At 41.4% G+C, this 17,334-nt stretch overlaps 1 protein-coding gene across 5 annotated transcripts in view; it reads right to left on the reverse strand.

Annotated features, from left to right (window-relative positions):
* enox2 (ecto-NOX disulfide-thiol exchanger 2) overlaps positions 1–17,334 on the reverse strand; it is a 174,999-nt gene that overhangs the window by 14,027 nt on the left and 143,638 nt on the right. For all 5 annotated transcript variants that reach the window (XM_071458667.1, XM_071458668.1, XM_071458670.1 and 2 more), the window contains 5 exons: positions 15,166–15,399; positions 13,063–13,275; positions 9,533–9,639; positions 4,360–4,474; positions 1,696–1,883 (listed from right to left, as the gene is read on the reverse strand). In XM_071458667.1, the coding sequence (XP_071314768.1) occupies positions 1,696–1,883; positions 4,360–4,474; positions 9,533–9,639; positions 13,063–13,275; positions 15,166–15,399 (857 nt within the window). The remainder of the gene's footprint in view (positions 1–1,695; positions 1,884–4,359; positions 4,475–9,532; positions 9,640–13,062; positions 13,276–15,165; positions 15,400–17,334) is intronic.

Consider the following 17,334-nt stretch of genomic DNA (forward strand, 5'->3'; position numbering starts at 1 on the left):
GTGATTGTTTTTGTTTCATGCATTATAATTCATAAAAAGGAAAACAGGTGCTCATAATATTTCATTGCAATTATTGTGGCTGCGTAATACAACTTGTGGACCCTGGAAAGGAGAGGTATCTAATTTCATTGTCTTCAAATTTATTACATCTTTTCAGACTAACATGCAATGAAAGATAAAGGATAAAAAGGTAATTACTCTGTGTAGGCAGGAATGAACAGTAGGACCTTAATGGATTCTTTTCTTCTAAACACACGTCAATCATAATTTCCACTATCTGCGACAGGTAGCTAAGTGAGGACACCTCAAATGCCAGAATGATTACATTTCGTAGGTCTTTTGTATTTAAAGGTTACATTTCAGGGTTTATACCATTATTGGACTCATTCTTTTACACATGAAAAGGTAAGTCATCTTATAACCTACAGATTAATCAGTTAAAAATACAGTGCCGCCACAAGTTGTTCTAAAGCTTTCGATCACATATAATTTTCATCAGCAGATGTAGTTTGCCTGGTTGACATTGAACTGTAGATGCTTTTCTCTTTTATTCTGAGGAATTACTGTCTGTGTTTGACTTTTTCAGTCAGTGGCTCCCAAGAAACACAATTTGACTGTAAAAGCCAATGTTTACAGCTGTTATGGGGAAAGCGGTTTCTATTATTTTGTCCACCCCTTTTATATCAATGAGTGCAGGCTAAATAACAGAAACACCTCTCTGTATAAAACAATCACAAACTACATCCTCCAATTTCTCATAAATTTGAGTCGACACCTCTATAAAACATTTTCAATACACCTGAATATTATAACCTTCGTGAAGGAGGATTTATTGCAGGAATGCTGAACTGTTGTATTAGACCTCATCAACATCTTGAACTATGTCATACAAGTGCTGTCTTTCATGATGTGATTTCTCTTTTGGGGAGTTTATAATATTCTTAACTTGCCTTCTTATTAACTTAATATTTCTTAATGTCAGATATATTGAATGCGTGTCTTGATACAGGTTGGTGGAATGTGTGAACACCAGAGACAACAATGAAAATAAGTCCAGGACTTTACTGTTTTATCCCTAACACAATCTGATATGTTATATTTCATAAATATATAAGAATGTTGTCAATAAACCAAAAACAATGTGAGACTGAGGATGCTCTCCAAGGGCTTTTAGAAGCAAACTTAGTGTATGACATTCAGGACACGTTTTCAAAGAATGAAAAATCCAATACTTTTCATTATCATTCTTTGAATAAATGGTCTGAAATAGTTTTAATAGCCTTGGGTTTGCTCCAAGAAGTATATGTGCACTGTTTGAATCATAGCACACAACCCCCCAATCCCAAGTAAAACCTATTCCAACCGTGAATAGGCTTTCCAATAACCAGAGTAAATCTGAAAATATTATTTTTTAGTAGCTCTTCATGAAAGTGTAACAGCTGCTCCAGACAGCTGTACTTTGCTGCCTGTTCCCAGATAGCTCTTGGTTTTCTTTAAAACTACTGGGTCTCATGAATAAATGACAGTTTTTCATTGTGCATGGAAAATTCAATGGGTTAACCTGAGCAACCTTGTTCTTCACAAGAACCTTGTGCATAACAGAAATGAAAAGGAGATTAAACTTATTGTTGGATGGATGACTGGCAAAAAATGTCTGTATGCTTCTGTCTGTGTGCGCATATTCATAAGTGCTACCTTTTGCATGCCTTGCAGAGCCTGCTGTAGGAAGCTGAGCTGCTGTGAGTGCGTGTTGTCCTCCTCACTCCTGATTGGTTGGTTCTTGCCTTGTTCCTGTTTGAGCAGCTCCACCTCGTTCCTGTAGGCATCCAGCTGGCAGCGCAGCGAATCGTTCTCCTCCTTTAAGGCTTCTGCTTGGGATACACCTAAAGATTTACACATAAAGTACAGAGAAGAGTCTATGATGTGGTCTGTCTTATCTATAATACTGTCATTTCAGTTGTTCAGTTTACTTCTCTCACTTCTAATTCTCATCCAAACTCAGTTTCACAGTGTGGCTTCTGATCCTCCGTTCGCAAGTTGTCCCCGACCTGGCTCTTTAGTTAAAATGTTTTTATTTTAAACAAATAAAAAATTGACAGTTGTATATCTGTTACATGGTGACATTTGGAGGCGTGAGTGAAATGCTCCTTGTTCTATTGAGTTTGACGGAGAAATATCGCAAAAGATTGGGAGGAAGTGAGTGTCAAAGCATTAAAATAACAAGAGTAGAGCTCAGTTTTCAAGATCTAGCGTCTATCAATTAGCCAAGTAGCTGCATGTGTCTCACTAAAGGTGGGTGAAAAAAACCCTGAAAACACCATCTGCATTTTAAATCAATTTACTTTTGAGTTTTGCATAAATTTTGGGTTATATCAGCGGCTATGGCTGTGTTTAGTGAACATTAGTCAACAATGTGAACGACACCCTCTGAATTATCCGACACTCTGATTCCGGCTTCTGACCTCTTTGACACAGCGATGGTGGCCTGGACTCATGGGCGATGTAGTAATTAGAAGTGTCCACCATGATGGACAAAACCTGATTTCTCTGAAACAAAGCTGAAATAAATAAAACTGGAGGTCATAATATAAACCTATGTGAATATTACATCATCTGGGAGAGTCCCGCCCAAAATGTTAAGGTACAATATTGTCATGCAAACAGGAAATTGTCATTTGGATCCTCCCTTCACACCAGACAATCAAACACCTACAGTGTATCTACACAGACGACTGAAAGCTGTGATAATCCAGAGACTTTTGTCCACAGCTCTCGACTGCACATTTGACCCGATCTATTGAGCAAAGTGAGGAGACAGTGGGAGTTATTATTATGTGAGACCTGCTCAGCTCCAGAGATGTCCAGTATTATCAGCTCGGCTCTCCCCCTGTGGACCTTGAGGGGAAGCTCTTTGGAAAAGTGCAATACACTGACTGGGCTGGGGAGATAAGCCCCCATCGTGTGTGTGTGTGTGTATGTGCATGAAAGCGTGTCTGGTTAGGTTTTGTGTGGGTGTTCATGAGTGCTGCCTGCAGTCTATCATGGAGGACCATTGGCAGTGTTAATGAACTCTTGCTGGATGAGTGTGAGTGTGTGTGTGTGTGTTTGTGTGTGTGTGTGTGTGTGTGTGTGTACTTTTCTCCCAGCAAAATGAAGGTGTGAGGTGAGAAGTGTATTGATCTGAGAGCCTCATCAACTTGGTGTGAGGAGATGTCAACCGCTTGGCCAGATTCTGAGCAATTCCCCTTCTGTTACATAACAGGCAGCGCTATCGACCTGCAAATATCCACGAGCATGCATGCACGCACGCACACACACACACACACTCCTTTAGGCATACAGTGACACACACAAGCAGTTCTTTTGATTTCTATTCCGTACATGAGTCAGACGCAGAGCATCGATTCCCTTTCTAAGAGGCTGCAGTCACAACACAGGTGTTTTCAGCAGGGCTGGTTGACGTGTAAACATGCCCCTTTGCTTAAAGGTTAGTGAGTAAAGGGGGTGTAACAGTCAGCCTGTTAACACAAATACCAAGAAGTGTCACATTAGCACCTGCCACCTCAGCCAGTGCTGGAGCATCAAGTGAAATGACAGGTCTTTGACAGCAATGCTAATGACTGATAGCTAAATAGCAAGGTTGCAAAAGAGAAGGGGCTGTGCTCATGACTGCATTTACATACATTTGCATGTTGATTAGAGAAGCTGTCATATTAGCAAATGGCAGAGATCAGAATGATTAAAAGGCGAGGAGCAAAAGTACGTGAAGAGAGCATCACAACACACAGAGAGGCACAAAACACAAGATGAGAGACAACGCTACGTGGTTGTGATGGTTACAGCATGTTGCCCTGGTGGCTACTCGAGACTTATGGGTTATTGTAATGGGGGCTGAGAAATGAGCAGCACCATTAGTTTTTGTTGCTTCAGCAAACACAAAGAGACTCCTCTGAGGGAGAAACACAAGATTATGGCACTTCAGTGGTACCCCAGTCTGAAATTACATGGCAGCTGGCAGGTGTGGACACATTCTCTCACTCACGCACGTGCACAGGCACACTCTTTATATCATTCACAGGGGTGGACTGGGTGGATGTCCATTTGGCAGCTAGGCTGAACATCAACCCAGTAAACTGTGTGTGCGGTGTAAACATCTTGATGTACTTTGAATGTGTTTTTTATTCATGTGAAGCTGTCAGATGGTTGTCAGATGCTTGGGGGATGATTGCTGCCATTTCCGTCAAACTCAGCTGTCTCCCCCAGTTATTCAAACTCTTGTGTTCATCCTCTGGAGATCTTGATCAGTGTATGAGTCTGTCATCTTGACAAAAGTGTTGAACTGTGAATGCAAATGCATACCTGAGTCCTCAGAGTCCTTGCTGTCAGGGGTGTCCTCCATGTCATCGTCAGACATCTCCATCTCCTCCTCTCGCCTGATGCCCATCAGCTGCTCATTGTGCATGTTTCTAATCTCCTGGAAAACACAGTGAAAAGAGGTGCGAGTCAGAACGGCTGCAACTCATGAGCGACGCACATTTTGGAAGGTGCCAGTAGGAGTAGGATTATCAATGCTGCACCTCTTTGATTTCACTGTTAATATTAAGCATCAGCTGTAAGGAACAGATCAGTATTGAACAAAAGGAGCGTCGATGAATAAAGATGGAAAGGACGGTCTCAGAGCTGGGGCTCAGTTCCTCCTCTGGTACAGTGTTAGAGCAGATGGTAGCACAAATAGCCTGACCCCACAGTTTTGAGCTTTACTGTTCTTGTTAGTTGGAGCAAACATCAAATTAATGCAGCTAAGTAAGAATGTAGCACTGACAGCTCCTGTCAAAAATGTCAAAGCACTCTAACTTTAGAAGACACTGATTCACCAGGACAAAGAATGACATGTGTGCACAACAAGTCTACTGTTGGTTTTTTTGTGTGTGTTATTCTAATTGAGTTCACATCTGGAAACAACAGCAGCGAGTGTGAAATACCAACCTTCTCTGTTTCATTTCACCCTCACAAACAGACTCACTAATGACTACATCTGTCTGGAGACCAGTAACCAGAAGCAGGTTTTAAAATGGTTTCAAGATTAAGGTCAACCCACTGAATTGGATTGGCTGTAAATGAGTCCAAACCTTCCAGGTCTGTGTCAAGAGGAAAGCAAAAACAAACAAGAGAAAATCCTTGTGATACATGACACACATTACACTAAACCGTAGACATAATGTCTATGAGAATCTGGGCTTGGATGGGTTTTTAAATGCCATTCAGTTTTCATTCTCTGTAGTGAGCAGATGTTTGCGCTACAATGGTACAGTGTCACCTTTAACAGCACAAGATCTACTGCTAATGAAGCAGGAGAGTAGTGAGCACAGCTAACTACGCTGCAAGGAGACACGCACTGGTTTCAGAGGTTTGAAGGTCACAAAAAATGTCAACACAATGCAAGGCACTCAGATCAGACCTGGATTGTGGAGAAGAGTAATAAATTCAGATAAACTGATTTAATTGAAAATACTTCATAGGTTCCCATGTATTTATGACCTTGTACTTTGACAGCCTGATGCCTCAACCTTTGTCACAGCTAATATAGGCTAAAGTTGTCTTAGACTCCAGAGAAACCAAAACAGGACGAGTGGTCTGGAGTCAGTGTCTTTTCAGGATGCAGGTTTCTCCTGCAACTTCAAATTGGCTCATTTACATTATTTAGTTTTTAAAGTGGTTTATGCTGTGAGGTTAATTCCTTTATTCAAATTATTAAATGTGAGTTTTGTACTTTAATACAGTGGTTTTGCACAGAAAGTAACACTTGAATTTAGTAACCTTTAGCAACCTATAACAGACTAAGTTACATATGACTATGTAAAAAAAACAAAAAAACATCTGTTCATCAGGTTAGATGCAGAAGGTTCAAACATTTAACATGTTGAAGAAGACAACTGCAACATGTCTCTACCATTCAAACAAGAAACACTGAAACACACGTGTAGATACTTACAAACAAAACCAGTAGCTAGAGAAATTAGTGATCTATTAATGAAATACTGAAAACAACAGGCTGAAAAATACTCTTAAAAAGCTAAAGGGAGCAGAACGCTGCCCAAGAGTAAATAAACTTACAACCATCTGTCAGCTGACGTTATCTGCCTGGGCCCATGGCGGAGGTCAAACAGGTACTCTACACACACAAGCACATGCAGACACACAACCATCTGGTATATGCGGAGCACACTGTGCACACACATACACATCCACTGCAAATACACACACGCGCGCGCCACATAAAAACACAAATAGAGGGAGGCAGCTGTTATTTGATTCTGCCTGGGAGCTGCAGCTACTCAACACAGCGGCTTGTTCCTCCATATTTCACCTCCAGGCCAGAGAATCATTCTGAATATACAATATGACTGAGAGTGAAACTGGCTGCCTATTTGATGATACACTGCCCCTGAGCAACTGCACTTACTTACCTATGCTCTTTACACTGTCTAGTGGCTGCCAGTCCTATACGCGGCAGCCTTTAAGGCGTGTCTATATGATCAAAGAGGAATTAGTAGATGTGAGAATACTTTAATGGGTTGTTATTGGTTAAAATAATGCTGATGAAAACCCAATCCTTTTTGTCTCCCTCAGCCTCCTAGTGTTGTTGCTCCTCTCCTTTAACACAGCAACACATTGCGTAAGCCAGTGAAAATTAATGTGTGTGAAAGTGAAATATTATTTGGGTGCAGTGGTGAGTGACTGAATTCAGGCACAGCTTCACTAAGCTTTGACACTAGTAACCATTACCAAAGCAGTCTGGAAAACATTCAGCCAGCAGCTTCTCAGTTTTAGCTGATGCTGAGCGTTGCTTTCGTCATATCAGCTGTCATGTTAATTCTGTGAGTAACTTGATGACCGACCTAAATTAAACTTGGCTGTCACCACTACATTAAAGAAAGTTTGTGAAGGAGGAACCTCCACTCTGTAACACCACTGTGAAGTTTTTCTTTAGTATCAACAAATAGAACAGAGTGAGATGTCTCTGTCTTGGGTGGCGGTCTCACAACTTTCATTCCTATCATATCAACAATTTAAGCTTCTCAACTTTATATGTCTGAACCATGACCTTCAGTATTTGGATTAAGAAGCTCATAAAAAAAAAGGTCTACAGCTGCATAATTTCAAAGTGTCAGATACAGATACCCAATATTGAAATATTCTATTACTATATTTAATATATACAACATTATTAGATATCATCACCTTATAATGTGAATTTGTTAGTAAACAGTCACTTCATGACACATCCAGCAGTGACAGAGAAACATTCATTTGGCTTTGTGTTTCTGGGAATTTGATAAATTTAGGTCCAATAATCAAAACTCTTTGAGCTCTTTTTTTTGGTCTTCAGAGGTGATTATCTGTCTCTTCAGCGGCTGAATGCTCCACTGTTTTCATCAGCTAGTCGCCAACTTTGTCTGCCTGCTCAGCTGTGCTGGGCTGGTGGTGTACAGTTGGTTTTTTAGAGCTTTTTGCTAAAAATAGCTTCATGTTGCTACTGGAAAACAATGCTGACCAAGTGAGAGCAGCAACAGTGAATTAAACAGTGATGCTGAACATTGTAGAGCTGAGAGGAACTGCACAGTCTGGTAAGTAAGTCAATTGATCATTGTTCATGTAACAATATTGATTATAGCAGCTGGGTGGCAAAAATACTTTTGACCTGGTTCATTTATATTTCAATAACTTTTAGGAGGGTTTATTTTTATCAGTTCAGTGTGACCTCACCTATCACACACAGACTATTCAGTGCTCTGACTTAGGGCTAATTCCCAAATACTCAGACAGCTGCAGAGGAATACAGACCAAGAGTTCGGAGTCCAAATGACTTCATCTGTCTGCTCGCCTAACACAACTTATGTGTTTTCACTTTGAATGACAAAGTCTATTCTCTCAGTTATTAAAGAGTGTAAACCAGTTGGAAGAGGAAAAACTGCAATGTTTGAAGCATGACGTCATTGGAAGGATTTTTTCATTTTATATATATATATATGTTTTCTGAATGAGGACATATCCAGCAGTGGAGTGTCCACCCACATTGGTTTCTTCTCTTGCATCTATGGCCATGCTGCACTCCCTGGTGTATGCAGTGTGTGTACAGAAACTCTACAAAGGAACACAAGGAAGTCTGAGAAAGAATGGACAGATCCCTGAGGCCTGATGGAAACACTCTGACATCCACATAATAGGTTTTAAAACTTCCTGCTACAGTGTATATATAGAAGAGAGCGATTCTCCAATGAGTAGCCTCACTTGTGACCCTCAAGGTCTGAGCGGGGGAAGACAGCAATAAAAAAGTGTTCTTTACTGACGTCACACTACCAGGAATGTATTCAAGTGTTTGCATATAAACATGCATCATTCAGCTTTGTACTTACTCATCAAGTGTGTGTTAAGAGACCTCCATGGTTACAAGATGGTTAAGTTTTAGATTATTAGACTATTTTCATTGTTCTGCTGCAAATCTCAACATTGGAGAAACATATTTTCTTGTATTACCTACCTTTTAAAGAGAAGTTTTTTACAAGTTGATTGGTGCTTCTGCTGTGTGACATTCTGTTATTATTGTGTGTGTGTGTGTGCATGTCTGAATTAAGGCTCTAATTTACACCTTAAATTGTTGTTTTTCATACCGAGGTTCACAGAAACTTACCAATCAGACATGATAATGTATGATCCATTAGACCCAGGACTGTAACACACTCAGGACCCTCTTTTAAGTGCTATATGAAGGCAGCTGGACTTGCTTGAGGTTCTTGAGGACGTTTACCCCTCTTATCCAAAAGGCTTCATCAGTTCAGGACTTTGTATAGCACTTAGAAATACCATGGCCTGGATGACTGACGATCTTCACAGGCACTCCAGACTCCTCCATTACATACAACCCATCATCATGCTAATTAATGCTCCATTTGGCAGAGGGAAAAATGGTGAGCAGATAGTGGATGGCAAAAATGCTGTTAGATTTGAAATTGAACACGCTTTTATGTCTCAAGATGTTCTCCCTTAATTATCTGCTCAAAAAGAAGAAGAAAAAAAAAAAAACCTTCAAATTTGCTGGTGCAGGGGAGGAAGACTTGTACAGATTTACCTGTGTTCTGGACACCCTTTGAGATGGAAAACTCACCCAGCAGCTTGTACACCTTCACGAGAGAGGGCAGCGGTGAAGGAGGGAAGGAGGAAGGGGCAGAGGTTTGGACTTGGGAGTGTCTGGATCTTATACTGGCTGGAGTGAGCAGGCATCTGTTCTGTATGCTGGCTGCATTCAAAGTACTTACTGTAACAAGGAGTCTGCACTTTTCACTTCTGACTCCCCCCTACTTTTTCTTCTCTTGTTTCACAAGTGTCGTAATTTAGCCCTGATGTAAACATTCTCACTATCAATCGAAATAATAAAAGAACTTTAAAATGACACAGGTGTAGAACAAAATGGGATCAAGTCTAATTTTCCATAAATCATGTGAACAACAGAAGGAAATCAAAGTGTACCAACCTCTGCTTGTTTGTGCCACATGTCCAAGTTCTTGCGTTGAGCTTTGGAGAAATGGTCCCATGCCTTTTGTTTGGAAGCAGCTTGGAATACAGACACAATCTGTTCAACTGTGGCGGGATGCAGGGAAGGACCAGAGATCATCCAGAGACAGAGACAGAGAAAGACAGAGGGCAGGTGGGAAGGAGCAGAGGAGTGAGAAAGTGGAGTCAACTAGGGATGTAAAGATATGTGTGTGTGTGTGTGTGTGTGTTTGTTTGTTTGTTTGTTTTTATATGTGTGTGCAAGCGTGTGATCTACTTACCAACTGATGCCAGTGCATCATCTTGTGAATGGATGGTCAGGTAGTTCCCACACGCAAAACTTAACTTCAATAAATCATACACCCTTCCAACATCCTTCAATTATACATGATATACTGGTTCATACAGAATTAAAACAGCCCTCAAAAGCTGTAGCTCTGCTATGACTGACTTGATTTTTCATTAGCCAGGCTAGTGTTGTGGATCCACAGTAGGTATGGCAATGCTGCTCTGTTCAGCACTGAGATTGAGGCTTAAGACTGGCACAGAGGAGGAACACTGATGACTATGATGCTCCTCTGACCTTTACTCCAGTGACATCATGAGGTTGACATTTTTGGTTGAGTGCCTTGGCAACTATTACAACGCACTGCGATGAAACGTGGTACAAATAATCATGCTCCTCTCAGGATGAATTTTAATAACTTCATTGATCCCTTTTCAATTAGTCACATTCATCAGACCAAACTTTTAATTTGTCAAATACTTTGATGTACAATCAAATATTTGCAAAACTAATGACATTCTCACGCTATATAGCTTCAGCTGAATTTTATGTAGCACAAGTTAGTATGCTAACATGCTAAAGGCACAGTTTGAAAGTGGTAAATATTATACCTGCTGAACAAAGACCCACATGCTCACACAGCTGTCAGTATATAAGCTGTCAGACTTTGTCTTGTTTAATGTTTGTTTAACAAGGGAAATTTTTCTATGCTACTGGCAGCTGCCAAAAATAACCTGCTTTAAGTCTGCCACTGTTGACCACTGTGTTGCTGCACTACAACAGTGGGCTGTGAAGAACCTCATCCAAGGACAGCTTGTTGAAGAAGCACAATGTTCATGGTTTACTTTCTCTACGCAGATTTTCATCTTCTTTTAAAATGAACTGCTGTTAGCTCCAAGCCTTTAAAGTTACACCTCTGGTACAGCTGTAACAAAATGACTTTACACTGGACTGAGCTGAGCGAGCTTCTTCTTTTTTTTTTTTTGGGTCAAAGTGTCTCATTAGGATCAGACCGTTTAACTCTGAGGTCTCCACTGGGCTTACACGTGATGTGGATATTGACAGCTCCTCTGGGTGTATATATACTGCGACAGATCCTGTCTCAGCTGCTGTGTATCGATACAGTCGTTCCACCCTCAGCTATCTATCTATATGTTGTCATGTGGGTGGTCGTGGGGGACTGGGTGGTGTGTGTATCCCAGAGGTCTTAATGTACAACAGGGGGAGTCAATAATACCACCAGCTGAGGGTGTGTGTGTGTGTGTTTGCTGAGCAGTGAGAGAGAGAACACTACACGGATCAATAGCATCTTCCCAGCACCCTGTAATTTGATGGCGCACATCAATGGCGAAGGCAGAGAAGAGAGGAACAGTACAGACACTTTCAGGACTGTCAGCTTATATGCAAGTGTATTATATATGTGTGTGTGTGTGTGTGTGTATGTTGAAGTATTTTTGTATTCTTCTGGGTTTTGATACAGAAGAATGTAGTTCAAACAGAGACTCTTCAGTGCAGTGAAAGGAAAATTGTTCCTGGAGAAGCAAAATGCTTTTGAGTCTTGTCAAGTGCATTTCTGCAATGTTTTGAGCACCACAAATTAAAATTCCCTGCACCTCTATTGTACTGAGGTAGGAACATTAGATTGATATGCCAAAATTGAACTGCTGGACATTGAATGAAAACCACCTGCATGGCGAGACACCACTGAGGATTAAGTAAAAATATTTATTCTGAGACTTGGGTCACTTGGGCCTTTAATGTGACATATTCCATTATACAGACAACTACAAGACCAGACAGGCTGAATCTATTTGGTATGGACAGAGAGTTGTTCCCAGGTAAAACTCTCTTCACAGTCTTCACAACAGTGTTATCATAAATGTGACCAGCAATGCACCAAGGCGAAGGCAAAGTGTATGGGAATGTGTTTGTGCAGGCTGGAGTCTCTAAGAGCTATACAAAAGCAGCTGGACTTGCCTGAGGTTCTTGAAGACATTTCATCTTCTATCTGAAAGGCTTCTTCACTTCTAACTGAAGAGGCTTCTCTGGTTGCCTTCGTACAGCTCTTACAGATACCATGACCTGGATGACTAAGGCTCTTCACAGACATACAGGCTGAAATTATGGAGGATGGCGAGGACAGCAAGTCTGCCTCTCTCTCTGTGGCTTGTTCAGTACAAACACACCCACACCCACAGCCACATACACCCTCTACGCCTTCTACATGTATTTTAATTACCTGATAAACGATAAACAAAACAAAAAAGTTTGTGTCGGAGGATGTTTGCATTCTACGCACATGCATATGGAGGGATATGTGTTAAGACAAAATGCTGCAGGCTGTAGTGTAAACCACCAGCTGCACAGCTAAAGCTGCCGAGGTGCGTGTTGTAGGGAGCGGTGTAATCTGCCTTTGGCTCTGAATCAACTTAAATGGGCTAAGCATGCATTTACTTTTCATGTTTGTCCACTGTTGTATTCATGCAATAAATGTGTTGGGCTACTTACTATGTTCATCTGAAGGCAAACTCAATAATAATCACCTGCAGTCTTCTCTTCATCCTTGACTGTCAACAGCAATATGAACATTTTTATTCCTGTGATTTTTAAGATATTTTGTATCTTGGGGTAATGAAAAAGGAGCAGGACACCACTGAATCCCTTCTGGTTTAGAGTGATATCAAGGATACCGTGGTTAGGAAAGAAATTAAACTTACCTGTAAGCCATCCTCCCAACAACAAACTGCCATCAAGATAGCTTCTATGAGTCTATTAAACTAAAAAACCTTCATATCCACAATGGATATTTACAGTCCTGTACACCCATGCTCTGTGCACCATCACAGTTAATGGGCAGCTGCGAACAATATTATACTTACTTTTTAGTGGATTTCAGTACTCCCGGCACAATTTTGCCTTTGTCAACCTGTGTAATGCGTTGTAACCTATAATATATTGATGTGGTGTGTATGGTCCTAAAATAATGAAACTTACACTGAACCAGAAACTTTACCAAGAAAAGGAGCGGACTCATTTTTATCCTCCTCCTCCTCCACATATTCTTCATGACAAGGAGAATGCTAGTGGCAAACTTTAAATGAGTTACTCTCTGGCTGTGATCCTGAACTCATCTCTGGACTCATTTAAAGACTATTTACAGTATCTACAGGACAGATTACATCATACATCCAAGTCTGCAGTGTGTGATCGAGGATGTCACTCACATTGAGCCAGTATGCCTGCCAGGGCAGTCTTGAACTTGTCTTTGGCCTCTTCCATCTCCTTCTCGTGCTGACTCTTCTCGCTCATCAGCCGGCGGATGTGGCTGTTGGAGGACTGGATCATGGAGTAGAAGTTATTGGCGTTCCTGCGGTTAACTTCGCCTCGCTCCAGCCAGGTCAGGAGCACACGCACTGCTTCAGGAAACTTGCCATCATCTGGCCAAGAGGTGAGTGGACAGGGAAAGGAAAGAGTCAGACTCTACACAGGAAGGTAAAAAAAAATCCTTACTTTAAAGCCCCAAGACACTTAAAGTGTTGTAAGCAACAGTTGGTGAGCTGAAAATGATCATAACCTTATATAAGTGCACATTTGAGTCATAATCCACGAGTATGTAAATTATGCACTGCTTTCTGGTAGGTAGCAGGTATTTCATATAATATACAGCTGGATTCAGGTAAATTTAAATAAATAGAGTGGCATGTAACACATTGGCTCATTGAGTGGAAAGTAAAAGTTAGGGTCAATATGAGCAAGGTGACACCGAATAGATGAAAAATAAAAATGAAGAGACCAAGGACAAAGGAACAAAGAGACAGCTGTGATGCTGGATGAAAAGGAAAAAGAGAGAACAAGAAATATGTGACTAGAATTAGTGTCTCACAGTCATATCCCTCTGCCAATCAGCCAAGTTGCAGAAAGTGTAGTCACAATCTCTCCTTCCTAAGCTTCAACACTGAATAATGGCCATGAGTGTTTTTGCAGAACATTATGATGTCACAGTAAAGTTGACCTTTGACCATTTGGATATAAAATGTCATCACGTCATTTGTTTATTCTATTAGACATTTGTGTTAAATTGTGTCATAATTAGTGGATGAATTTGTGAGTTATGGCCAATTTGTGACTTTGACCTTTGACCACTAAAATCTAGTCAGTTCATCCTCGAGTCCAAGTTAATGTTTGTGCCAAATTTGAAGAAATTCCCTCTGGGCGTTACTGAGATATCGTGTTCACAAGAATGGGACTTAGGGATGTACAACCTGAAAGCATAATGCCTCTGGCTCTGGCTGTCGCTGGTGCAGAGGCAAAACCAAAAAAACCATATCATGGAGTTTAATGACACCTCAGTGACATTAAGAAACCCAGAACACCTCCCATTTAGAGGTGGTCTGGGTAAAAAAGCTCCTCTGTGACCTTCTTGTCATCAAAAGGTTTAACTGGGTTTGGAGTAAAGGAATATAACTGGCACTGAAACAGACTGAACCGCTTTCTTCTCTCTGGGTGGAAAATTCAGGAAAATAAAACCTAAATCTGTGGCAAATAGCCAAGGATATGTTTTTCAGTATGGCAGCCCAGAGTGATCAGAAACAAATCCTTGGCTGAAATGACACCGTGTTAGAGGTCCTTACTTCAGGGCCACGGGAAGTATGAGCTGAAAAAAGACACACGCAGATGTTAGAGAGGCTGAAAGTCACAGCCATTTTGTTATCGGGCAACTGTGACAGAGACCTGGAAGTGTCACTGCTCATTAGTGAAACAAGTTTATTCAGCCTGAAACTCGACAGAAAGCCGAGAAGAGACGGAAAGTGGAGCGGAGGAGAGAAAATGGACACGATGAAGAGAGAGGAGCAGAGTGCAGAGAGGAGAGTCGAGGAGAAAGGACAAGATAAGAGACAGGAGCATGTGCTGAACAGAGAGTAAACTGATATCCTGTGTTTAACAGCCTTTGTGTGTCTCCTGAAAACAAATTCCCTGAATTTGTTAGAACATCAGAGAACTGCTTTGTCAGTTTGTTCCAGACTGTTCCTGTAATGTTACGGCTTGCAATGGGAACCCCCTGTAACCACACACACATACACACATCCCTTATCCCCTACCGTCTTAATCTGTGGTTTGCACAAATTGCTCACTTTGCTCAGTTTGCTCATTAACAATTGTGACAATTAGAATTTGTGCTGTATTTGTAAACACCCCAGGGATGATAAAACAAAATAATTTTCTTCTACGTATCAAGGTTTTACTTCTTTTCTTCTCTGTCTCAGTTTATGCTATCAGATCATGCATGCAGTATACTGCACGTGTTTCGCTTTGCCATGTCCACCAACCTTTGATCTTGTCTCCCAGCTGGCTGCACTCGTGCTCGGAGAAGTGGACGATGGGAGGAGGGGAGGGTGGCCGGAGGCGATCCTCCTCCATCTTGCGCCGGTGCCTCTCCTCTCTGGCCAACATTCGCTGGCGACACTCCCACTCATAGAGGTCGTCTCTGGCCTGGGCGAAGTCCACGTGAAGACGACCAGTGTCTTTTTTGTCTGTGCTGGAGCCCAAGCGGATACGATAGCCTTGGCAGACAAAAGTGTAAAAATTAAAAACTAAAAACAGAAAGATGGAAGGGGAGAAGCAGGTGGGACAGCAGGGAGCTTACCAATTACAGTGAGTTCATCTGTCTGCTCAGACAGTTTCATGACATTTTCATAGTGTGCTTCGCAGACTGCAGGTGTGAGAAAAACCTTTTTACTAACAGCATGTCTCATTTGGCATTTTCAAAGAGTTGGTCAAAAAGTTGAGTGTGAAACACTGGACACTTCCTTCCCTCACTGCTTGACACTTTGGATATGCAGTGAAAGGGGAAGGACCAACAACCTATTTTCAAACTCGTGAAAACGGCGGCTGAGGAAGCTTCATGCGATACAGCGAGCGCTACACCATACAAACTTAAGTTAAACATGTCTACACAAAGTGTTTTTTCCCTGAAGTGCCACGATACTGTTTGTCTAGAAGCCATCAGTGTATGTAGTTGGTAATGATTTGTTACAGTGAAAGATAATGTGAATGCTAGCTTGCCTAATGGCCTAAATGCATAATGGCCTTGTTCGACACGCGCCAATCAAAATTCACGCTCTCTGCAAGTAAGTACACAGTGCACTCAGATCGCTACCTGGAAGTGTACTAATGGAAGTGTCTGAAATGAGACAGAGCATGCTAACAGTTGGCACTTTGTAGTTGGTGGGAAACGCTCAGGAGACTGGGAACAGAAAACAGGTAAGCCGGTGGATATGTTGGCAGGAAGAGGAACTCTGGTGAGCAGATAGAGGATAACAGGCGACCGTACTGGAGGGGTGGTTTGCTATTATTTATTATTTTTTCTTAAAAACACAGTGATGTTCCGCCCAGGATGAAATGTGGTGATCCCTTAACTTCTCATCTAGCGCCAATGATCAGGTCGAAACTGAATGTAATAAATACTTTGGTGTGTGATCAAATACCTGGGAAATTACTGACAGTCCCGTCAGCTTCAGCTGTACTGTGTGTTTGGTGTTTGTGCAGACTCTTTGTCCTGTTATTAAATATTTGACAGCAGACAGCAACAAGAAACACAGGGAGAAAGAGAGAAGAGGGTGACATGTGACAAAGATCACTCGTCAGATTCAGACTAAGGAAGTCATGGTTACATAGTTTCCACCTTGGTCCACTGCAGCAGCGCAATGCCCCAATGCTTTTAATTTTGACAGCTGTCAACTTTACTCTTTCCATTCACATCTAATGGTCACTTTTATCAAAATATGCTCATTCCTGACCGACTTGGCAAATACACAGTATATAATAATCACTAAAGTCTTACACCTTCTAGGCAGCTCACGAAAATGAAAAAAGAGAGAGAGAAAAAAAAGCACAAAACAAAACATCAGTTGAATTTGGGACATCGTGCATCTTTTTAATGCAAATTAAAAACATGCCTGGAGGTGTGAATTTGATGAAACTGAATAGCAACATAGGAAAACGAGAGCATGAGAGAAAAGGTACGCAAATGAGCTGAAGTCTACAAGTTGTGGGGTTTCTTTCAGGGCCAACAGCGAGTCACTTTCCATCACCTTCCATAGACTGTAACAGAGACAAATGACCGAACAAGCTCTTTCATTGTCTACCACTTCTCCCTTTATCCTCCTATTTTGCTTGTTGGAGCCCTTTAAGAAATATATACTGTCACTGTCGGATTTTGTGCAGTAAGACGGCCTGCATCCTTTTGTCAATACATGAGAAAAACTTAGGGAGGGTAATTACTTCTCTAGTGGCACTGAAAGACCACAATTTCCCTCATTACCCCCTCTTCTCCTCACCACTTCCCTCTTATCCTCACTCTCTCCTCCTTACTCAGATTTCATTAATGGCTGGTTGCAGATTTGTGATTTAATTTGGTTGAAATGATCAGACAGAGTGTTCACTGTGTGTTTGCGTACACGTGTGATTGTGTGGTCTTGCTGGTCACAGTAATGATG

This window comes from Trachinotus anak, unplaced genomic scaffold (assembly GCF_046630095.1).
Source record: "Trachinotus anak isolate AG129_WGS33_773 ecotype Australia unplaced genomic scaffold, CSIRO_AGI_Tana_v1 ptg000021l, whole genome shotgun sequence".
NCBI lineage: Eukaryota > Metazoa > Chordata > Actinopteri > Carangiformes > Carangidae > Trachinotus > Trachinotus anak.